At 43.3% G+C, this 23,059-nt stretch overlaps 3 protein-coding genes across 7 annotated transcripts in view; 2 read left to right on the forward strand and 1 right to left on the reverse strand.

Moving 5' to 3' along the window:
• vwa5b2 (von Willebrand factor A domain containing 5B2) overlaps positions 1 to 2,366 on the forward strand; it is a 35,933-nt gene extending 33,567 nt beyond the window's left edge. Inside the window, exon 21 of the mRNA XM_029623225.2 lies at positions 928 to 2,366. Coding sequence (XP_029479085.2) covers positions 928 to 1,719 — 792 coding nt within the window. The 3' untranslated portion in view covers positions 1,720 to 2,366. The remainder of the gene's footprint in view (positions 1 to 927) is intronic.
• LOC115102851 (dol-P-Man:Man(5)GlcNAc(2)-PP-Dol alpha-1,3-mannosyltransferase) lies at positions 2,231 to 12,102 on the reverse strand. 3 transcript variants are annotated; one of them, XM_065016500.1, is made up of 9 exons: positions 12,010 to 12,102; positions 7,989 to 8,088; positions 7,503 to 7,650; positions 7,153 to 7,313; positions 6,805 to 6,925; positions 6,414 to 6,619; positions 6,140 to 6,217; positions 4,093 to 4,236; positions 2,231 to 3,858 (listed from the first exon to the last, which is right to left on the reverse strand). In XM_065016500.1, the coding sequence occupies exons 2-9, from the start codon at positions 8,060 to 8,062 to the stop codon at positions 3,702 to 3,704; spliced, it is 1,089 nt and encodes a 362-aa protein (XP_064872572.1). In that variant the 5' UTR covers positions 8,063 to 8,088; positions 12,010 to 12,102; the 3' UTR covers positions 2,231 to 3,701. The 3 variants fall into 3 exon arrangements, with proteins under 3 accessions (XP_064872572.1, XP_064872571.1, XP_064872573.1); XM_065016499.1 differs by lacking the exon at positions 12,010 to 12,102 and adding an exon at positions 10,544 to 10,784; XM_065016501.1 differs by lacking the exon at positions 12,010 to 12,102 and adding an exon at positions 9,057 to 9,956.
• LOC115102853 (mitochondrial ubiquitin ligase activator of nfkb 1-A-like) lies at positions 10,024 to 22,663 on the forward strand. 3 transcript variants are annotated; one of them, XM_029623230.2, is made up of 6 exons: positions 10,024 to 10,112; positions 17,326 to 17,494; positions 18,111 to 18,198; positions 18,365 to 18,485; positions 19,067 to 19,298; positions 19,492 to 22,663. In XM_029623230.2, exons 2-6 carry the CDS (start codon positions 17,378 to 17,380, stop codon positions 20,002 to 20,004), a joined length of 1,071 nt encoding a protein of 356 aa, XP_029479090.1. In that variant the 5' UTR covers positions 10,024 to 10,112; positions 17,326 to 17,377; the 3' UTR covers positions 20,005 to 22,663. The 3 variants fall into 3 exon arrangements, with proteins under 3 accessions (XP_029479090.1, XP_029479089.1, XP_064872574.1); XM_029623229.2 differs by lacking the exon at positions 10,024 to 10,112 and adding an exon at positions 10,968 to 11,328; XM_065016502.1 differs by lacking the exon at positions 10,024 to 10,112 and adding an exon at positions 12,180 to 13,183 and having other exon boundaries at positions 13,502 to 17,494.
• The last annotated feature ends 396 nt before the right edge of the window (positions 22,664 to 23,059 follow it).

The raw sequence follows: 23,059 nt of genomic DNA on the forward strand, positions 1-23,059 counted from the left end.
TGCTCCAGAGCACTCAGGACCTCATACTGGGGCGAAGGTTCACCTTCCAACAGGACAACGACTCTAAGCACACAGCCAAGACAACGCAGGAGTGGCATCGGAACAAGTCTCTGAATCTCCTCGAGTTGTCCAGCAAGAGCCCGGACTTGAACCCGACCAAACATCTCTGGAGAGACCTGAAAATAGCTGTGCAGCAACGCTACCCATCCAACCTGACAGAGCTTGAGAGGATCTGCAGAGAAGAATGGGAGAAACTCCCCAAATACAGGTGTGCCAAGCTTGTAGTGTCATACCCAAGAAGACTTGATGCTGTATTCCCTGCCAAAGGTGCTTCAACAAAGTACTGAGTAAAGAGTTTGAATACTTATGGAAATGTGGTAAGTTTTTTTATTTTTTTTATAATTTTGCAGAAATTGATAAAAACCTGGTTTTGCGTTGTCATTAAGGGGTATTGTGTGTAGATGAGGGGGAGAAACGATTTAATCAATTTTATAACAAGACTGTATCGTAACAACGTGGGGAATGTCTGAAGACGTGTTCTGTGAATAAAAAGAAGAGCTCCTAAAAAGTCCTACTCTGTGACATCCTTGAGAAGGATAAAAAATGATTTGCAAAACCTGCACCGAGTTTCTAGCCAGGGGGAGAGCATTTTCCTGTTCTCTGCGATCTGGGCTTCAAAACCACCGTTTAATGTTTTTACTTTTGATGACAACAAAATTGCACTTTCTAATTTGATATTTGTACTACAAAACATAGAAGTGTGTCAATTATACATATGTAGGCCATGGTATGGTGCTGGATATAATGAAGATGAGATTGAAAAGTGGTGGAAATGCCCTTCAAGTACTCTACCGATAATGAATCTACAAGAAGTATTTAGACGTGGATACCTGATTTAAGAGTTAGTATCTGGTATCTCCTCCACAGGTGCGTCTCCAGTTGGCCTCTGGGGCCTTCCTCCTGACAGAGGTCTACTCTGACTGTATCCAGATCCCCCTGGACCGTCTGAAGAGGGCATCCCCCTACAGCCTCCACCGCAGTAGCCTCAGCCCCCCCTTCCGCTGCACCTCGCCCAACGCCCCAACAATCCCCTCCTCCACCACTACCACGCGCCCAACTGGTACCCCCCTCCACCACACCACCACCACTACCAAGCCTCCTAGTCTCCCCCATCACCACACCTCTACTGGTACCAAGCCCTTGGGTGGCCCCCATACCCCTGACGACCCTCCACTAATCCTGGACCCCCGACTCTGCAGGAGACACTTCTCCGACCGGTGCCAAGAGCCCCTGACGACCCTCCCCGACCCCCCTAGCTCCGAGGAAGGCTCTCCTGACACGACAAGTGGCCCTATCCCCCAGACCACCCAAGCAGACAGCGGGCGCGGCTCAGAGACTGACGTCTGTGAGGGTTCTCTGTTGGATCCAGCAGCTCCAGACCCCCAGGGGAGCGATCAGCTAGCTCTGGGGGACCTGGAGGGCTCGAGCTGGGCCACGGCCGTGGCTCTGGCCTGGCTAGAGCACCGCTGTGCAGGTTTTTTCATGGAGTGGGAGCTGGTGGCAGCCAAGGCGGATTTCTGGCTGCGGGGCCAGGAGCTGCCGGAGGGGGTGGACCTGGCCGGGCTGAAGGGGGCTGCCAGGCAACTGTTTATGCTGCTCCGCCACTGGGACGAGAACATCCAGCTCAACATGCTCTGCTACAATCCCAACAACATGTGACCACATAGCCACCATGTTAAAACCACCACAATATGCGAAATGACTTATTACCGTCACGACAACATGTGATAGTTACCGGTGTTTTCTCCTACTAGAACTTTGGTGCAGTTGCCTCCTACCTTGAATCATTTGTTTTTAAAATCAGATTCAGTTGAAAAATGGCATTTGCACCTCTGGTTGCTAATATGAATGCGTCTGTGGCCCGCCCACATAAAAGAAACAGATTCCATTTTCCCCAGTGCCAAGATCATTTAAAAGCCATTGACTTAGGTAAATTGAGACTTGACGGTGCAAACTCTACTTGACTAAACCCAAGAGGCCTTTAAGTACACCATATGAAACTACAATATGATCATGTAAAGCTTACATTACTTTGATTTAGTAGATTTAGTCACTGCTCTATTTTCTCTCAGCTGAATGGCCTATTAACTGGGTAGTCTGTCTAACTTGCATTAGTGTAGAATTAAATTACTCAAATGTATGCTTGTGAATGAATGACATTTAATTCAAATTTCTTTAGAGATATGCCTTTTATTTTCACATCTTTATCAACAGAATAAAACACACCTTTGGAATCAATCTCTGTCTTCATGTGTAACACAAAACAGACATGCAAATCAAACACACAAACATCAGAAAACAAATATGAGCACTAAATATCACCTATGGCAGCTCATTAAAGAACATTAACACTTAAAAATGGACAGTTTCCTACTCAGATTAAAAGGAAAGTACTGCAAAATTACGTGAATATGTTGTCACGCGGAACTATCCATTTAAGCCTATTCTTGGACTAAAATAACCTTTGTGAGTGTTTCGTCCAGGTGTAGGCTTAATCTGGGTGCGGGAAATGGGCCTCGTCTATTTAGTCTAGTGCACACACTGATCCACATTCTCTGAAAGAAACTATTAGAAAATAAAAACAATAGACAGATATTCATGGCAGTCAACAGTTTAGTTCTGCATGGTCATATTCTTATATGAAATTACATATATTATTACGTATTTGCCTATGATAAGCCTTGTGCTAGCTAGGCAACGTCATTCCTATTGTGCCCAATGGGCGGCACCAAAAGCTTATTGCAGAGAACGGTTACATTTAAAGCGTTCATTAATAAGTAGTAAAGTAAAAATTCCCAGGTATGGAGTTAAGGACAAACAGAAATCTTTAATATAATAATATATGCCATCTACCGGAAGCTTTTAACCAAAACAACTTAGTCAAGCGTGCATCATTTTTTTAAACGTATGGGTGGTCCCTGGAATCGAACTCACTATCCTGGCGTTGCAAGCGCCACGCTCTACCAACTGAGTTAGAGGACTAGAATCTATTGCAGAGGACAGTTCAATTCAAAGCTTTGTCAATAAGTTTGTAGCAAAGTAAAAATTCCCTGATACGGAGTTAAGACAAACGCACATAGAAACCATCTTTACAACAACAAATGGTCCAGTATCAGAGGTTCGGAACACCTGGTTGCCAGCATGGGGACCTAAGAGTTTCTCACTCGATTATCGACAAGACCAGATAATACTCCCCAAGAAAAATCAAGGGCTAAAAGGTAGTTGACACAAAACATACTGTAAGCAAGAGATCCTTCCTTAAGATGTTCTAGACGACACAGCAAAACATTCAGCGTTTCTCCACACCACTAGACTCCCACTCTTAGATTTGTATTATTTCATTCTTTAACCTGAGAATCCTAATTGTTTTCAGCTTCCTCCCACGCCACAAACCTGCACGACTGCCAAATCGTAATACACCCCCACATGCAGTCTCACTCAGTCCCTTCTCTCACCTGTATGTACCGCTATACGCTAGCAGAGCTACAGCGAGGTGGGTAGCAACAAACCGATGCGTTTAAAGACAGACCCCACTCCACCTCAATAACCCCCTGTGCGTCATGAGGAAATAGGCAAGACACGGTGAGGCGAGGGGTGAGAACCAGCCTAGGGTGGACGGGAGGGTCCTCTAGGGGCTAATCTTACTGGCTCTTGGCATTCTCTCCCTGGCGGGCTGGGGGCCGGGCGAACCACAAGGAGAGCAGCATGATGAGGTGACACAGGTGGAGGGCTGCTGAGCTGTATATGGTAGACGGGTAGGTGTTCCATGACAGCTCCACCAGACCCAGGATCAAAACCCTGTCCACAGAAAGACCAGATAAGACATAACGTGAGAGGACAATGAGTGACAATAACAGGCCTTTTGACCCATCAAGGCTCAGAATGTATAGTAGACTAAAATTAGCAAATGTTCCCAATCCTGCATACGCCTGAAAACTACATGGATGTCAATTAAGATTTGTGAAAATGTACATTGGAAGTTAGGACCCTTCCCATTTCTACACATCACGGCCAAAAGCCCCCCACCCTTACCGGAGTAGGTGAGCCAGCTTCTTGACCCCTCCACTCCAGAGCAGGAAGGGTAGGGTGTGGAAGTACCAGACATAAAACTGGTAGTGCAGCGAGCGGCTGAAGCACATGCCGATGAAGTTAGACGTGAAGAGGATCAGCACCATCTGTGATCAGCTGTTAAGGTCTAATATACAGTCAGAAAGTCTTCACACCCTTTCACTTTTTCCACATGTTGTTGAGCCTGAATTTAAAATGGATTAAAGTTGAGATTTTGGGTCACTGATCTACCACAATGTCAAAGTGGATTATTATTATTTTTTTTGCAAATTAATAAAAAATGAAAAGCAGAAATGTCTTGAGTCGGTAAGTATTCAACCCTCTGTTATGTCAAGCCTAAATAAGTTCAGGAGTAAAAATGTGCTTAACAAGTCACATTATAAGTTGCATGGATACACTCTGCGTGCAATAAGTGTCTAACATGACTTTTGAATGACTACCCCATCTCGGTACACCACACCCACAATTTTCTCTGAGGTCCCTTAGTCGAGCAGTGAATTTCAAGCACAGATTCAACCACAAAGACCAGGGAGGTTTTCCAATGACACGCAAGGAAGGGCACCTATTGGTAGATGGGTAAAAATTTTAAAAAACACGTTCTTCCTAACTCAGCTGCCGGAGGGGAAGGAAACCGCTCAGGCATATCACCATGAGGCCAATGTTAATTTTAAAACAGACTTTAATGGCTCTGGAGACAATTGAGGATGAATCAACAACATTGTAGTTTCTCCACAATACTGTGAAAAGGAAGCCTGTACAGAATATTCCAAAACATGCACCCTGTTTGCAATAAGGCACGAAAGTAATACTGCAAAAAAAATGTGGCAAAGGAATGAACTTGTTTTATGTATTTTTTAATTAAGAAGCAGGGTCGTGTTTCAGAGGACGCATGGCTCTCGACCTTCTACCCCTTTTTCGTGATATCCAATTACAGTCTTGTCCCATCTCTGCAACTCCCCTACGGACTCGGGAGAGGCGAAGGTCGAGAGCCATGCGTCCTTTGAAACACGACCCTGCCAAGCCGCACTGCTTCTTGATACTACACTGCTTAACCCGGAAGCCGTACCAATGTGTCAGAGGAAACACTGTCCAACTGGTGACTGAAGTCAGCTTGCAGGTGCCCGGACGGCCACAATGAGTCTCTCTCGAGCGCGATGGGGCAAGGACATCCCGGGCAGTGTCAAAGCTTTCCCTAACCCGGACGACGCTGGGCCAATTGTGCGCCGCCTCATGGGTCTCCCGGTCACGGCCAGCTGTGAAACAGCCGGGGATCGAAGCCGGGCTGTAGTGATGCCTCAAGCACTGCAATGTGCCTTAGACTGCTGCACCACTCGATTTAAAAATTGTCTTAAATCTATGGCAAGACTTCAAAATTGCTGTCTAGCAACAACCAACTTGACAGGGCTTGAATAATAATTGAAAAAAAAGGGCAAATATTGTACAATCCAGGTGTGCCAAAGTCATAAAAAGACTTACCCAGAAAGACACACAGCTGTAATCACTGCCAAAGGTGATTCTAACATGTATTGACTCAGGGAGTTGAAAACTTATCTAATGAAGATATATTAATGTCTTACTTTCCTTAATACCTTTTTCTTCCACTTTGACATTAGAGTATTGCGTATAGATCATTGACAAAAAAATTACAATTAAATACTTTTTAATCCCACTTTGGAACAACAAAATCTTGAAAAAGTGAAGGGGTGTGAAAACGTTCTAATAACTATATAACAGGCACAGTTGTTGTTTGTATGTTCGTATTTGGTGTGAAAAAAACATGGAAAAAATATAAACACAAAGTAATTGGGTTTTCTACCCATATCCACTAATAGCCATCTTTAGTTACAGCTCTTAAGATATACACTGGTACTTTATGGCCATAGAGACAGACCTAATTAAATAAAGGTTAAACAAGTCCAACAGAAGAAGATAACTGTGTGTTTAGAGATACAGAACAACACACCAGTACTGTTTCTAGTCATGGCTCCAGAGACAGACTGAGGAAAGGATATGATCTGAGGTGAGTTTCTGTGTAAGGAGGACTCTCTTGCCTGGCTCCTTCAGCAGTTCCACGATGCTCTCTTCAGGCCTGAGGAGAAACATGTGTTGGTTTAATTCAACAGAGAGCGCACCTGGTTAACAACAAAAAGTAGAGATGGCCAGACTAAAGCATTGGTGTACAAATATAATTTAGGCTGTATCTCCTTTTAGGCTCCACTAAGGGCCAAGAGTTTTGGCCTGACCATGAACATCTCTGGTGCTAGAGATAACCCCAGTAGCCTCACCTCTTCCAGCGGCGCAGGGCAAATAGCAGCAGGGCTAGCAGGTGGGCGGCCAGGAGCACCAGGTGGAAGTAGCGACTCAGGAACAGCCACTCCGGCAGGAAGCGCCAGTTCACTGTCCATGTGAACATGAACTGACGACCCAGGTCAAAGGCCCGGGTCATATAACCAATTGGATTCTCCATCAGGAAGGGTAGGCCCAGCAACAACTGTGATGCGAGAGAGAGAGAGGTGAGGTGGAGTAGAGATGGACAATCAACAGAATGGAAATAGAGTACGCAAATCCTAATTGTCCACACAGTGTGGAAAGTGGATGGAACGCTGGGGACAAGTTTTACTCATCTGTGAGTAAAACTTAAACGTAACAGTTGAAGCAGATGAAGGAGGTCCAAACCTGGATGGCAGCACAGAGAGAAAGCTTGGGTATGGTCCTCATCAGGCCAAATTCAGACAGCAGCAAGAAGAGAAGGCCCGGGGCGAACAGGAGCACGTTCATCTTCACAGACACTGCTAAACTGTCCACAGCAGAGGTAGAGGAAGTTGTCATTCAGACCATGTGATAGGGGCTACCACAGTCAGATGTTGAGTTCAGCAACTCAGTTCTGCCAATCTAAATTAGAGCTTTATTATCATGAAAGGTGTCCCATATTTGCCCGCACACTGAATCAAGTTAACTTCGGTTTGATCATTTCAGTTTAACTGAGCTGGGCTCCAGCTGTGCAGAACCAGGGTTTACACTTGCCTGTAGAGCCCGCAGCCCAAAGTCCAGCGGCCGTCCAAGAATAAATTGACGGCCCCAAACAGCATCATCATGGCCACGGGGTCGTTGAAAAGACGCAGGACGAAGATGGAGTGGATCCGGTAGGAGGCACAGCACACAAAGAAGAACACATAGGGAGGAACCTGGAGAGGAGGAGAGTCAAAATGGCCCTTTTTTAAAATCATGGAATAGATTACAGTATTATAAAGTGGTGAATTCCAAGTTGCAATAAAAACTAAATATATTTTGGCTAATGACAAATAGCTAAGTACCAAAGAGAAACAACGTCACCTTGGAAAAGAGTGTACAAAGGAATAAGTGTTGCATCTCACCTTCTTGGTGCGGTGGTATATCCTGAAGACGAGTAGCAGAGTGAGCAGGTAGAAGACAGCGAACAAATACTGGGCCAGGCGGATATTCACCCCGTGATTGGTAACGTAATACAACGCTGTGAAGATGTACACAAACCCTGCTGGGTACCTGGAAAGGTAGGTTCAGAAATTAGTTTCAAGACTGTGATCTTGTTCACGTCAAGACACGTCAGACTGCAGGCACGCACAGACACACACAGGGAAAAGTGCAATGCTTTGTCGTGGGTCTGGTGAAGATTCAAACGTATGTACAAATTCAGGTAGGTCCCTCCGTTTCGTTTGCTTCCTAGAGAAAACAGGAAACCATTTGCGTTGCAAAAGGTTTTGCAACAGACACGTTTAGCAATGGAATCCGGCTAATGAATACATCCCTGGGGTTGCCAATACTGGTATTGGAACCTGGTTCCTTAACTTGTAGAGTACCACGTATAGGGTAGTGGAACTTACACCAAAGGGCCTGTGTCTCCTTTGAGCTGGGTGTAGTCGTAGGTGCCGTTGATGACTCCCTCTACCTCATCCATATACGCCTTCCAGTCGATCTCTGTGTCTGCAGGAGAAGACATTCACCAATGAACTTGTCATATACATTCAACAAATGGGGTAAATGATGTGGATGAAGGTACCTAAAGAATCAGGTGACAGTAAGAACAGGTCAGCAGCAACTACCAAAAAAAAAAAAAGAAAAACAAGAAAGGGAAACCGTAGCTATACATTAAAAACGGTGACGTGAATTTTCCCATATGTGGTTATACCTTGGCTAGTAGAAAGGGTTGGAAGCTATTTTTCAATTTACCTGTTCTTGCTGATACTTCCTTCGTTCTCAAATCGGAAGAAAAGTATCTTATAAATGTCTATGTTGAGTTACAGGTGGTTCTTCAAAAACCAGAGAATATTTTGAAAGGTAGTAAAATCAACATTTTGTATCGAGTGAGAAATGCCTGGACTGGGTGTAGATCTTTGTTTTGGTCGCACTGTGTGATGCACTATCATCTGCTTCTACAAGCAAAAAGTGAAAAAATGGCGATGGTGCATAAAAATGACTAGTTCCTGCAAAGATGATAGGAAATGCAAGATGTCTGGCAGCTAAAATGGCGATCGAACGCCTGTGAAAAACGTTGATTTTACTATCTTGGCGATGGAACGCCTGTGAAAAACGTTGATTTTACCATCTTAATGAATACTCTTTTTTGGAGAACCACCTGCAGCTGAACACAGACAGTTATAAGATAGACTTTTCTTCCATATCGAGGGAACTAAGCATCTGCAAGAACAAGTTACTTAAATTACTTCTGACCCTTCCTACTTGCTCTCAAGAACCCAAGGGATTCTACTTTATACCAACGGTTCTCAGCTATAAGCACTGGTGGGACCATGTGAACTACAATCCTGACACTGTTTCAACATTTAGAAACCTAAATAATAAGTAATTGCTTGTGATACGGTTTTCCAAACATATGGAACTTATCTTTCATTTCAGCAATAAAGAATATTTAGAATAAAAAGAGATCAACTTACTGTAGCAGGTTTGCACAGTTCCATACCGCTGTTTACCTCGAGCCAATGAACTACACTTCCTCCACAGTTACACTTACATAGGTGTTGAGCACGCTAGATATCACTGGTGTCATCTGTAATAAGCGCTGTAACATGGAGATATCTCCATGTGGGAAAACAAACCATAACTCTATAAAGCAAAGGTGTGCAGTAATTTAACAGATATGTTGCCAAACCATACCGCAAGCGATGCATTTTAAAGTCAGAACGAGTGTCTGGGATCTTAACTAAAGTCCTCCAGCAGAAGATACTACAGTCAATAGGGGCCAAAGCAGTTAGGCGAGTCTATGAATGGGTTAGCCTCTGTAGTGCCAACTGTCAAAGTGAATTTACAGACTGGTCACGATCCCTTGTGATGTTGCCTAGTATGGACGAAATATGTAGCTCTCAATAGCTGTGGCAAGTTTAAGTGTTGTTGCCAGAAGAAGCATGTATATTCTGGTCGGGGGAACATGAATGGCCCGTATGCGCGTTCTAAGGTTAACACGCATCACTTGCGGTACGGTTTTGGAAACAAGGAACGTTGCTATCTTCATATCAGCGACAAGTATACTTAAAAAAACAAAACAACAAATGGTTAAATTATAACACGACAGAGTTTGGGTTAGTGTTCTCACACAGCCATATTTCCATGTTACATCGCCCGTTTACGCAAGACAGATGGAAATCCACCTGTCCTAATTAGTGTAACAGTATAGCTTCCGTCCCTCTCCTCGCCCCTACCCGGGCTCGAACCAGGGACCCTCTGCACACAGACAACCCTTGAAGCATCGTTACCCATCGCGCCACAAAAGCCGTGGCCCTTGCAGAGCAAGGGGAACCACTACTCCAAGTCTCAGAGCGAGTGACGTATGAAACGCTAACTAGCTCTCCATTTCACACCGGTTACACTAGCACATTTCACACCGGTTACACTGCATCTGAACGCCAGTGTAACTGTAACTGGGTAGGGAGAAAGTGTACTGTAGTTCGCCAACTGGAGGCACACAGCTTATGGATCAGCGGGGGACTGCTGCAGTAAGTGTATATTTTTTAAGAGTTTATTGCCGATATGAAAGATAAGAGGCATAGATTAGAAAAACGGGTTCGCAAATGATTGTTGACGTTTCTAAACGTTAAAACACAGCTTCGGAATTGTAGTACAGCCAAACGTGGCTAAGTTAACGCCTGAAAACCATACGAATAATAAGGGTTTAAGAGTTGAATATTAGGCATGCTAGTAGATACCATAGACTTGCAGTCGTTGTGCTAAGGTCAGTTAACATTGGCTCGCGAAACTACCACTACCTTCCTTCATACTGGACATATACATACAACTGGTATCCATGAGTTAATCTGACTCTGGGGAAGTAGATAAAGGCCCTCAATGTTAAGGACCTCATTGCCAAAATCTCGAAGTATCCTTTTAAGGCTAGCCGCATGCTCAAGCTAAACCGCTAGCTACTTACATGCTACTTTTTGTATGACCCATATGTTTATTCCGATCTCCAGGAACCACAGAACAGAGGCGACCAGTATTGTGTACTCCGCCTGGAATAATATCAAATGTTTCTCCTGCCATAGTTTTCGAAGTGTCGCCCACACTCGAGACAGTGGACCAGGTGATGATTTTTTCTTCACACCTCCTGCCATTTCGGCTTACGCTAGCTACGTGGCGCGGCAGCAACAGTACATTAGTACCCCGTCACATGATTCGGTATAGCGTCAACCAATCGTTGGGGAGTTCGTTTTGCATGACCCGGTGTCCCGGGTGGGAAGAGTTTGTACATTTTACACCATTCCATTGGTCAATAAAGATGCCACCGAGAAAAATGTGTTGTTATTGAACTTTCATTCTCACTGAAAGCAAGCCAAAGACGCGGCAGATGTGCTCTCTGTGCGCTATTTCTAAACTTCTCTTAAATTTCGTTTTTGCGTATTTTACTTTTGGATTTATACACCAGCTTCAAACAGCTGAAAATACAATATTTTTTATGGAAAATATGTTTCACATCGGTTTAAATTATATAATACTTGCTTGTTTGGTCACAAACTGAAATTAGACAAAGGATTCGAATTTCTGTGTCCAGGAAGGCGGAGCAATTTCTTTACAGTGCATCTTCGAAGTGAAATACCCAGGGAACAGGGCCATTGGCTTCACCCGAAGATGCGTAGTTTCCAGGAAGGAGAACATGTCATGTGATCAAAACAAAAAGCCAATTCTTCCTGCGAAGACAACTAGTGTTTTTGAAAGGTAAAAATGTACAATACTGATTGTTTAAGTCAGATTTGACCATTTGGCTGTTGCAAAAGAGTGCACAAATACTGTTGTCATGTTATGGTCTAACCTTTGCGGACATTTAAGACGATATTTTAGAGGTCAATGGCAGGTCTTCCAGCTAGCAAAATATTTCAATTCGCTAACAAAACATTTGCTAGCTAGCCAACTGTAATGATTGTTTATATCCACTCTGTGGGCCAGCAACTTGGATGTTTATCGAAGTAGGTATCTGTGATGGCATAATGTCAATGTTGAACGTGATATTTTGTTAAATGTAGTTCTGGGCCGGATACATCTTAGAACTGGCTTTAATGGTTCTGCATGGTTGTGCAATGGGGGGAGATGGCGCTGCAGTGGCTAGCTGCCGTTTTACGGGCTCCTGACCGATTATGCTACTTTTTTTGTACATAATATTTCCGCCATCGTTACCAATGACTGAAACCGCTTCTAAACATCGGGAACAGCAATCACTATCCTCGATTTAGATGAATATTTATTAATCAAAGAGTCTGGACCAGGCTCGATTCACCCGGACTCAAAAAGGAAGGGACGGCGCAAGAGCGGCAAACGAGCTTATAATCACTAGATAACTAACTAGACGAGCTCCATTGGAGTCTATCCTATCAACTGGAAGAATTGGATAATATACAGTACCAGTCAAAAGTCACATCTTCAAGGGTTTTTCTTTACTTGGACTGTTTTCTACATTTATAGAATAACAGTGAAGACATTAAAACTATGAAATGACACATTTGGAATCATGTAGTAACCAACGGTGTTAATCAAAATATATTTGGAGGTTCTTCAAAGTAGCCAACCTTTGCCTTGAGAAATAATCACGAGAGTGATACGGTGTTGTATTCTCAAGTCAACATTTAGTTCAATGAGAAAAAGACCGCGAATTTCCCCAGGAATATGGGTGGAGACCAGAGCAATCGATCTCCGGCTCATAGATTAAAAGCATTTCGTAGATCACAGATTAACACTTTTAGGCACCACAAAATAAAGTAATCAATATAACGTTTACACATTACTCTCACAATTCGTACCCTTTGACAGATTTGAACTTTAACACAATTATATGAATGTTATCAATCTCTATCAACTAATACTGAATGCATATTTTAACCTTAGATGTTTTAAGATCCTCACATACTATGAACTTACTCATACTTTTCAATGTATAACAGGCTATGAATATGTCCTTTAACCTGTCACATAAGCATTTCACTGTTAATCTACACCTGTTGTTTATGGAATATGTGACAAGTAACGTTTGATTTGATCAAGCTAGCCCAGGAATGTACTCTAAAGTAGTGTAGGCGAGCCTACCGTCCAAGGTCCTTATGTTATTTTCAGAGAGAGACTGGCTGTGACAGCCAAATACTCCATTTCTAAATGTGAATCCATTTCTCTATTGCATAACGTTTCTAGAAACATAAAGCCCCTTTACTTTCATATCGCATCAAAATAATTTCGCACATGCTAAATATACACACTACACTGTTTTAACTGGCTTCATCACAGTTGCAGCCGACAGTATTTTTCAGTTACAACTAGGGTTGCAAAGGGTCGGGAAACCTTTTCCATGGGAAGTTAAGCCCCGGAATTTGGGGAATTTAGTTTATATTCATCAAAAAAGATAACTTAGAACAGTGAACTTTTTTTTGTGGGATACACAAGGCAATTCTAGGTGTTATCGCATATTTTGTTTAAACTATCCCCAATTCAATGGAATTACAGCTGACTCTCAAGATCTTGCACACTAATGAGATGCTATTGAGCCCACGCTATTACACTGTCTGAGCCAAGGACTACATGCTTTCTGGTAAGATTTGATTACAATACTGGGTGGGGTGACTATATTTTATGACATACATGTTTTTTTTGTTGTTAACTAGTAAATAGTAGCCTACGGCAAAGTGTGTTTAAATGATTTCTAACTTGTTAACAATTTCTGCTAGTTAGTTTTTGGTACCATGTGGGTTTTAGCTTGCTTGAGCCTGCTAACTGAGGAGTGTTAATTCACCTGTTTCCATACATGTTTCACTTTAAAACAACTCCTTTGTAAGATAAATGTTTTAATCTAACTGCTTAAATATTTATCTGTACATGGAATTGTATTCTTTTTTTCTGATCTTTACAGGAAAATGCCACGGGCACTGTCCCGATGTGTGGAGACATTTCACTGCAGCTAATGTAGAAGAAAAAGCTGTGTACATTTGCAAATACTGTGCCAAATCATATGTGGAGTATGCAACAAAGATGCAGAATCTGGCCAAGTACATAAAGTTCCCTCAGCGCTCACAACAAGCAACCTCTGACAAAAGTCCCTCTACTCCTATTCAAGGTGAAAATGATGAATCAGACACCTTATCGATGGCAACAGCTCATGGACCTCCTGGAATCAGAAGGATGATTCAATGGAGGAACGTAGTCCGGGAAATGCAGATGAATGTCTTGCTCGAGCTGTGTAAGCAACTGGTTCACCTCTGATGCTCACAGGCAACGTGTACATCAACAATAAACTAACATGGTGTGCTTGGACCAAGACAGTCGTGAAGAGGGCACAACAAAACCTATTCCCCCTCAGGAGACTAAAAAGATTTGGCATGGATCCTCAGATCCTCAAAAGATTTTACAGCTGCACCATCGAGAGCATCCTGACAGGTGGCATCACTGCCTGGTATGGCAACTGCTCGGCCACCAACCGGAAGGCACATCATAGGGTAGTGCATACGGCCCAGTACATCACCGGGGTCGAGCTTCCTGCCATCCAGGACCTCTATACCAGTCGGTGTCAGAGGAAGGGCTGAAAAATTGTCGAAGACTCCAGTCATAGATTGTTCTCTCTACTACCACACGACAAGCGGTACCTGAGCACCAAGTCTAGGTCCAAGAGGCTTCTAAACAGCTTCTACCCCCCCCCCCCCAAGCCATAAGACTCCTGAACTGAACAGTTTATCAAATGGCTACCCAGACTATTTGCACCCCCCACGCTTCTACTACTCTGTTATCTATGCATAGCCACTTTAACAACCCTACCTACATGTACATAATTACCTCGACACCGGTGCCCCTGCACATAGACACATTGACTCTGTACCGGTACTCCCTGTATAAAGCCCCGCTATTGTTATTTGCTGCTGCTCTTTAATGATTTGTTTTTCTTATTGCATATTATTATTTTTTGTGTGTGTATTTTCTTAACTGCATCGTTGGTTAAGGGCTTGTAAAGTAAGCATTTCACTGTAAGGTTGTATTCGGCGCATGTGACAAATAACGATTTGATTTATTGGAAGAGATTTCTCCCAGCATACACCTCTCCAACCAGACATGCTTTATCTACTCATTTGCTGAATGCAGAGTTCAAGTGAAGGAAGTAAATCATAGAGAAAGCAGACTGTATTGCAATCCTCTCTGATAGTTGGACAAAATATTCGTGGGCAAGGAATAATTAACTACATCATCTCCACTCCTCAGCCAGTATTCTACAAGAGCACAGACACAAGAGACAACAGACACACCGGTCTCTAATTTACAAAGGAGCTGAAGGCAGTCATCAATGACCTTGGACCACAGAAGGTATTTGCACTGGTTCGCAGCATTGTCTGTCACCTGACGGCTGCTTGGTCTAAAGTGGAGGAGTCCTACCCTCACATCACCCATTGGCTGTGCTGCTCATGCATTGAATCTGCTCCTCAAGGACATAATGGCACTGAAAACAATGTATACACTACAAGAGAGCCAAGGAAATGATTAGATATGTGAAGGGTCATCAAGCAGCAGTCTACCTCACCAAGCAAAATGAGAAGAATAAGAGCACCACATTGAAGCTGCCCAGCAATACCTGTTGGGGTGGTGTTGTCATCATGTTTGACAGTCTCCTGGAGGGGAAGGAGTCTCTCCAAGAAATGGCCATATCACAGTCTGCCGATATGGACAGCCCCATCAAGAGAATCCTCCTGGATGATGTATTTTGGGAGGGAGTGGTAAGCAGCCTGAAACTCCTGAAACCTATAGCAGTAGCCATTGCACAGATTGAAGGAGGCAATTCCATCCTGTCCATTCATCTGCTTGCAGATGTAAGAGAAGAAATCCATACTACCCTGCCCACTTCACTGTTGCTCCAAGCAGAGGAAATTGCAGTTCTGAAATGCATCAAAAAGCGTGAAGACTTCTGCCTGAAGCCCATCCACGCCGCAGCGTACATGTTGGACACCAAGTATGCTGGCAAGAGCATCCTGTCTGGTGCAGAGATCAACAAGGCCTGCGGTGTCATCACTACCGTGTCTCACCACCTTGGCCTGGATGAGGGCAAGGTTCTTGGCAGTCTGGCGAAGTACACTTCCAAGCAAGGGCTTTGGGATGGAGATGCAATATGGCAGTCGTGCCAACATATCTCATCAGTCACCTGATGGAAGGGACTTTGTGGATCTGAGGCTCTTTACCCTGTTGCCTCCATCATCCTCCAAATCCCACCAACATTAGCTGCCTCAGAGCGCAACTGGTCCTTCTTTGGGAACACGCACCAAAGCACGCAACAGGCAGACCAATGCAAGGGTTGCAAAATTGGTGGCCGTCCGGACAAATTTGAGGCTTTTTGAGCCTGACAACGAGCCATCCTCAACACGGTTGGAAAGTGACAGTGAAGATGAGGCCTCAGTATGATGTTCAAGAGGTGGACATTGAGGAGGTCCAGGGAGAAGACATGGAAGCCGGAGAGGAAGACAACCAAAGCTTTATTTTCTAGACTATCATTTTACAGATGTTGAATGTTTTTGGGAGATGCGATGGATCATTCAATATTCCCTTTTGTTGTTGAGTGAAATTATCCCATGTGAAGAGTCAACTCATTTAATTAAAGTTCAATTCGTTAAAAAAAAAGTTCATTTGGAAGGATTTAATCATTTGCAATGATGTCTACTTAAGACAAGGTCAAAGGTTTGTTTTTGTCTCCATATGATATGGTAAATATATCCAATTCAAAAACCAAACCAATGGTATTAATATTAATTCTCATATATTCCAGTTAATCCCCACGGAAAGTTTCCACCTCTGAATATTCCCCAAAATGTGCAACCCTAGTTACAACACATTTCCGGTGGCCTTCTTCTAATCAGCAGAGGTGGTTGCCACTGTCTTCCGTCTGTCTTCCACAGTAACATAGAGATATGGCTGTATGGGAACACTAACCCTATGAAGGTCATTTAACCTTTTGGTTTTTTAGAAAAGTATTTCTCGCTCATATGAAAAACCGTACCGCAAGTGATCCGTGCTCACATTCAAGACCGACCGTTGGTGTTCTTTACGAAAGTCCAATGGGAAGAAAATACCTTCATCAATAGGCGTTAATTTGGTATTATCTAGCTAAACCAGTTCTAGTTAGCCAAGGAATGTAAAGACCGTGTCAATCACCTGGAAGTCAATAAATGGTATTTGAACCCAAGCGCCTTCATCGTATGACATCTAGAAAGACTGATGTAGGTACCCCATTCAAAAAGGTAGCTATAATGCCACCTACACAGATTGTAAGTCATCAATGAAATGAAACACATGTCCAACTTTGTTGTGCTTGTGAGTGAAGGCACTGAATATGCAAATTGTCATAATTATCTGTGTAATACTATAGTATAGGATTATGATATATTTGAAATGTATTTTCTTAGATTATAACGTCGTATAACCTAACCCAATCAAATGTGAATACCCAACATATTTTTGTGCATCTTTGCATTCTGAGTAGCCTAATCCAGTTTACTGTCAAAGTGAAAATAAATAGCAACCAGCGTTCTGACACTGTGCTGTCAAAATAAAATTATAGACATTTTCAAGCATTTCACTGACATTTCAAAGAGAATCGTGCAGCTGAAGATTTAATTGAGGCTCGTTTGAGTGACTCATGGCCCCCTTGCTTTCATGCTGAAGAACATCCTTCATATAACTTGTCTGTCTGTTTCTGAACTGTAGGCCTGTTACCAGGGGGGTGAGAAGAGACTGTGTGGAGTGTGTGTTGGGGGGGATGGAGGAGTTTCCAGTGAGGATGGTGGAAGGGCTGTGTCTAGGCACCAGCTTGGCTATATCTGGTTTCTTCTACTACATCTACAGGAAAAAGAGGAAAACGTTGGACAAGCTCAATGTTAGTAGTCTGCCCTGTATCTATTCCTTCAGACTACGGCCTAGATTCAATCTGTAATGTTAGTAGTCTGCCCTGTATCTATTCCTTCAGACAATCTGTAATGTTAGTAGTCTGCCCTGCTATTCCTTCAGATTCAATCTGTAATGTTAGTAGTCTGCCCTGTATCTATTCCTTCAGACTACGGCCTAGATTCAATCCGTAATGTTAGTAGTCTGCCCTGTATCTATTCCATCAGACTACGGCCTAGATTCAATCCGTAATGTTAGTAGTCTGCCCTGTATCTATTCCATCAGACTACGGCCTAGATTCAATCTGTAATGTTAGTAGTCTGCCCTGTATCTATTCCATCAGACTACGGCCTAGATTCAATCCGTATTGCTGAAGATCCACATTATAGCGCGATTGAAATTTAAGGCAACGTTCCCACATTCAGTGACTGCATGCTCCATATGTCGTCTGAAATGGAAATGACCTTTTAAATTTAAATTGCGCTGTCCCGCGGATTTTCCGCAACACGAATTGAGTCTAGGCCGTAGTCTTTACACATTGTAAATCAAGTACAAAACTAATTTTCAGACATGGGGACAGAAATGACTGTATTTGCTTGACTTTGCAGGATGCACCACAGTTGACTTTGGATGGGAAACTGGCAGACCTTTTGAACGTGACACCGGGAAAGTGTCTGCAGTATGTTGTCATTGAAGGTAGGCATATGGTTATCTGTGTCAATGGGAAACATTTGAGTGTATCACTAAGATCATTGTATTATGATATTGACTAGACTCTGTTCTCTCACTTATTGGTGTGATTGGGCAGTTCTTAGTATAATTAATGTCTCTATCCATTGTGTGTGTGTGTGTGTGTGTGTAGGGGCAGTGCAGCCTCTGGGGGAGCCTTTGAGGAGTCAGTTCCAGGAAGGCACTGTGGGGGTGGTGCAGAAACTCATGCTGAGGGAACACAAGCTGGTGTGGAATAGCCTGTCTCGCAACTGGTAGAAACACTCCTGATTGACACTCCAAATGTAATGTGAAAGACTAGTATCATCTGTATTACCACTTTGAATGATACACTTTAATATGACTAGGACCGTCTGACATCAAATATACACTCCTCAGTGAAGTTAACATGTGCACGTTTGGCTCTGTACTCCAGTATTTTGGATTTAAATGTTTCATATGATGCAACGGTATTTGAAGTGATTTTCATATCTGTTTTACAATTTAGAAATGAAACCACTTGATGTATATCCCCCCCACCCCCTCTACAAATCCACTTATAGTTTATTAAAGTAGTCAAAAGGTTAATAATTGGTCCCATATTCTTAGCATGCAATGGTTACAAACTTGTTGGATGCATTTGCAGTTTGTTTTGATTGTGTTAAAGATTGTTTTGCCCAATAGGAACTAAATGGTGAATAATGTATTTTGTCATTTTGGAGTCCCTTTTATTGTAAATAAGATGTTCCTGAAGTCTTCTACATTAATGTGGATGCCTCCATGATTATGGATAATCATGAATGAATTGTGAATAATCTTTGTTCCTCTAACTTTCTCCCCCCCCCTTCCTGTGTAGGACGGACAGTGAGCGTGTGCTGCACCAGAGGGTGAACGCGGTACCCTTCAGCCTGGTCGGGTCGGACCAGGCCAACGTGAGGGTGCTGTGTCCCCTGGAGGCCTCGGGTCTAGAGATGGAGATCATCCATGAGAAGTTCCACCAGGCCACCTATGGTTTTACCGACATCATCGGGCAGTACCTCAGTGGAGAGAAGCCCAAAGGCCAGCTGGAGACTGAGGAGATTCTCAAGGTGAGGTTTGAGTACATTTTTTTATGTAGCAATATCACTGATAGATTACTTATAAAACAGTGTATTCATTCCCAGAATTCCACAATAAGATCCCCAAATGTTCTATTGTGTTTAGGGTGAGGGAGGTTACTATTGCCCCTAAATAGTGAGAGTGTGTTGCTCCATAATCCAGTTAATCTTTCTGTATTTCTAGGTTGGCGCTACTCTGACAGGTGTAGGCGAGCTCATCCTGGACACGGACCGGGTGCTGAAGCTCCGCCCGCCCACTGACGGCTCGGAGTACTTCCTCACCACGGCAGACTTTGAGTCCCTGCGGCTGGAGCAGGAGGGCCAAGCGGTGGTCTGGCAGGTCCTGGCCTCTGTGTTCGCCCTGGCCGGGTCCGCCATCCTCTTCTGGTTGGGCCACCGCTACTACCGCAGCCTGAGGGTCCGCTGGGACCAGGAACGGCTGAGGAGGGAGTTTGAGAGGTTGGGTGCTGGTGGCACGGGGGAAGGGTCTACGGCTGGGGATACACAAGAGGGGTCTGGGGAGCAGGCGACCTTGGAAAACGCCTGTGTGATCTGCCTGACCCAGCCGCGTAGCTGTGTGCTGCTGGAGTGTGGGCACGTGTGCTGCTGCTACAGCTGCTACCAGGCCTTGCCCCAGCCCACCTGCCCCATATGCCGGCAGGCCATCAAGAGGGTGGTGCCCCTCTACCAGGCCTGATGCCCAGCCTGGGAGTAGAACAGATGTGTGTTCTCATGGTTGGTATATGTATGTATCCCCTGGGGTGTTGTTACCTGTACTCCTAGAAAGACAAGGTCAAGGTGATAGAATGGAGACATTTTATAATTGACATTTTGGCTGACTCTCCACATAGAGGCAGAAGGAAAGAGCACCAGAAGGACCGAACTCTACTGTGATGATAACAGTCACCCTGAAAATACAACTTTGGAGAGCTGAGGAGAGACCTAATCTAGCAAGACAGAGCAGGACATGCACACACTAGTCCTTAAACCCCTCACAATGTCAGAGAGAGAGAGACCAACTCTTGATAGACCAGGCAAACCATCACTGTACTTATTACACTGTAATAATCACCTGAATGCTTGTTGGCATTCTCAACACAAATAGGCTAGGTGCCGCTACTGTATTAACAAAATGTGAAACTTTGAGGTTTGAAGCACTTAAATGCATATGTATTATAAAGCTAACAGCTGTTGAGTTTGGTTTTGAATAGTAAATACATGTTTATATACTGAACAAAAATATAAATACACCGATTTTTACTGAGTTACAGTTCATATGGAAATCAGTCAATTTAAATCAATTCATTAGGCCCTAATCTATGGATTTCACATGACTGAGCAGGGGTGCAGCCATGGGTGGGCCTGGACATATGCACTTGGGAGCCAGCCCCACCAACTGGGGAGCCAGCCCATCAGAATTACCCCCCCACACACACACACACACACACAAAATGGCTTTATTACAGACATATTCCTCAGCACACCCCCAGACGATCCCCCAGGTGAAGAAGCTGGGTTTGGAGCTCCTGGGCACGTGGTCTGTAGTTGAGGCCGGTTGGAAATACTGTCAAATTCTCAAAAATTACGTTGGAGGTGGCTTATGGTAGAAAGATGAACATTCAATTCTCGGGTAACACCTCTGGTGGGCATTCCTGAAGTCAGAATGCCAATTGCACGCCCTACCTCAACTTGAAACATCTGTTGTGTGACAACTGCATATTTTAGTGGCCTTTTTATTGTGCCCGGCACAAGGTGCATCTGTGTAATCATCATGCTGCTTAATTAGCTTCTTGATATGCCACACCTGTCAGGTAATGGATTATCTTGGCAAGGACAAATTCTCTTAATAGGGATGTAAAGCAAATTTGTGCATTTGAGAGAGAAATAAGCTTTTTGTGCATATGGAACATTTCTCTGAGCTTTTATTTCAGTTCATGCAACATGGGAGAAACACTTAACATGTTAAGTTTATATTTTTGTTCAGTATAGATACTGGGAATGCAGTTCTCTCATAATTAAAGTGTGCATATGGATAGAGAGGTGTTTACGTTTGTAGTACTATCGCTTGCTTTGTGCCTTATTTTCACTCCTGGTGTAAGGAGGGGGTCGGTCGTTCCACCAATTTGATTTTTGTTGTAAAGATTCCTGTCAAAGCGCTTTGACGGAATGGAAGCTTGTTTCCAACAGGGAGGGGGGCAATTGAATGTGAGCTTGAACATTTCGGAAATCGTTAACATTTCTAGCCTATCTATGGGTAACAGGGTTGGTGTTTTATGCTTGACCCACTCTGTTTTCCAGCACAAAATACCAGAAAAGGTGCAAAGAAAACAAAGACTAGTACCAGCTCACCTGGTATTTACACTGAAATTACTACTAAATGTTCCATATTGAAAGATGTATTGAATTATCCATGTGGTCTAAAATATTAAAGGGCAATTCATTTATAACAGGCTTTAAAAGTTCTATATTTGTACTTTAAAATATCAAAGGGATGCAAAAGGCACTAATTTCTCATTGACTGTATAAATCATCTGATCACACTGAATTTGTGATAACCCAATGTTGAATATTGTCAAAAAAAAGTATAGATTGTTTTATGCAAAGGTTTAACACCAATGTACTCTGAAAAGTTTGCTGTCTTGAGTCAACTATCCTGCTATTTCTGTCATCTCTAACCAGCACAGGGGAGGAATAGATCGAAAGCCACCTACAGAGTTTTGGGGCACTACGGAAATGGAAAAGTTAAGAAACTAACTGGCATGCGTGGGTTGGGTGAGGGGTGAGTGAGTGAGTGAGTGAGTGAGGAGCAGGTGGGGGATTAGGTGTCGTAAATCTTCCTGGGGGGAGGGGGGCAGTCTGAGAGAATCCTTCATGACCTCCCCTGGCAGAATAACAGCTGTGGCGCTTGGGGGTAAACTTAAACCTCAGCATGTCATGACGCTAAAGACAGGAATTTCTTCAGGTTTTCAGTACACGCTGAACTTACAAGAGTGATCCCTCACCAAACCAGTTTCAAACCAATGCACATTCTACCATGATACATGTGATTAGTAAAGTGGCCACCAGGGGGCCTACTTGCATCTGTTTCATTATACTAACAATGACAAGTAACCTGCTGTGAGTTTATGATATTGCTGTTCATATAATACAATAATAATAATTACATTTTCCCCTGAACTATGACAATTATTGAACTATGACAAGTTTAACCTGCAGGGAACATCAGGTCAGAGCTCCTGATATGAGTTATGGGACATTTGGAGAACTAATCACCTTTATTTGCCAAGTATATTTGCAAGTACAGGAATTTGACTCTGTGAAATTGTGCTGCAACAATAAACAAAATATAGAGAATATACAGGAAAATATATCATTTATAATTGACAAAAATCGACGTATGTACACTATCAACACTAAGCTCTGATAATATGAATGATATTTCTCACAATGGGATTTGCTGGAAGGCAAATCACTAGAGGAAGGACCAATTGCACAACGTCTGTCCTGGCCTCTGGTCAATCCAAAGCATGTCTCTCTTCCTTGTGCTCTGCAAGCAGGAAAATGTGGTGAGACATCTCAATATTATCATATGAAAATAACCTTGAGTTTTTTTCTAATATTCGTTTCGATGTCTCACGATGGGATGTGGCCAACTCTCATAACGCTGACATTCTCTCCGAAGCCAGGGTAGTCCCAACAGTATCATCCCTCAGAGGCTCCAACACAGAGGACAGTATGCGCCAAAGAAGGTA

The sequence above is a fragment of the Oncorhynchus nerka genome, unplaced genomic scaffold (assembly GCF_034236695.1).
Source record: "Oncorhynchus nerka isolate Pitt River unplaced genomic scaffold, Oner_Uvic_2.0 unplaced_scaffold_40___fragment_2___debris, whole genome shotgun sequence".
In the NCBI taxonomy this organism is placed as follows: domain Eukaryota; kingdom Metazoa; phylum Chordata; class Actinopteri; order Salmoniformes; family Salmonidae; genus Oncorhynchus; species Oncorhynchus nerka.

Bases quoted from the DNA above. Each gene is read 5' to 3' on its own strand.
- LOC115102853 (XM_029623229.2), top strand. From the start codon at position 11,267: ATGTCATGTGATCAAAACAAAAAGCCAATTCTTCCTGCGAAGACAACT. The intron at 17,495-18,110 runs GTTAGTAGTCTG...TTGACTTTGCAG, and splicing joins AAACGTTGGACAAGCTCAAT to GATGCACCACAGTTGACTTT. The intron at 19,299-19,491 runs GTGAGGTTTGAG...CTGTATTTCTAG, and splicing joins AGACTGAGGAGATTCTCAAG to GTTGGCGCTACTCTGACAGG.
- LOC115102851 (XM_065016499.1), bottom strand. From the start codon at position 10,727: ATGGCAGGAGGTGTGAAGAAAAAATCATCACCTGGTCCACTGTCTCGA. The intron at 7,651-7,988 runs GTAAGTTCCACT...CTACCTTTCCAG, and splicing joins GGAGACACAGGCCCTTTGGT to GTACCCAGCAGGGTTTGTGT. The intron at 7,314-7,502 runs GTGAGATGCAAC...CCTCCTCTCCAG, and splicing joins TATACCACCGCACCAAGAAG to GTTCCTCCCTATGTGTTCTT.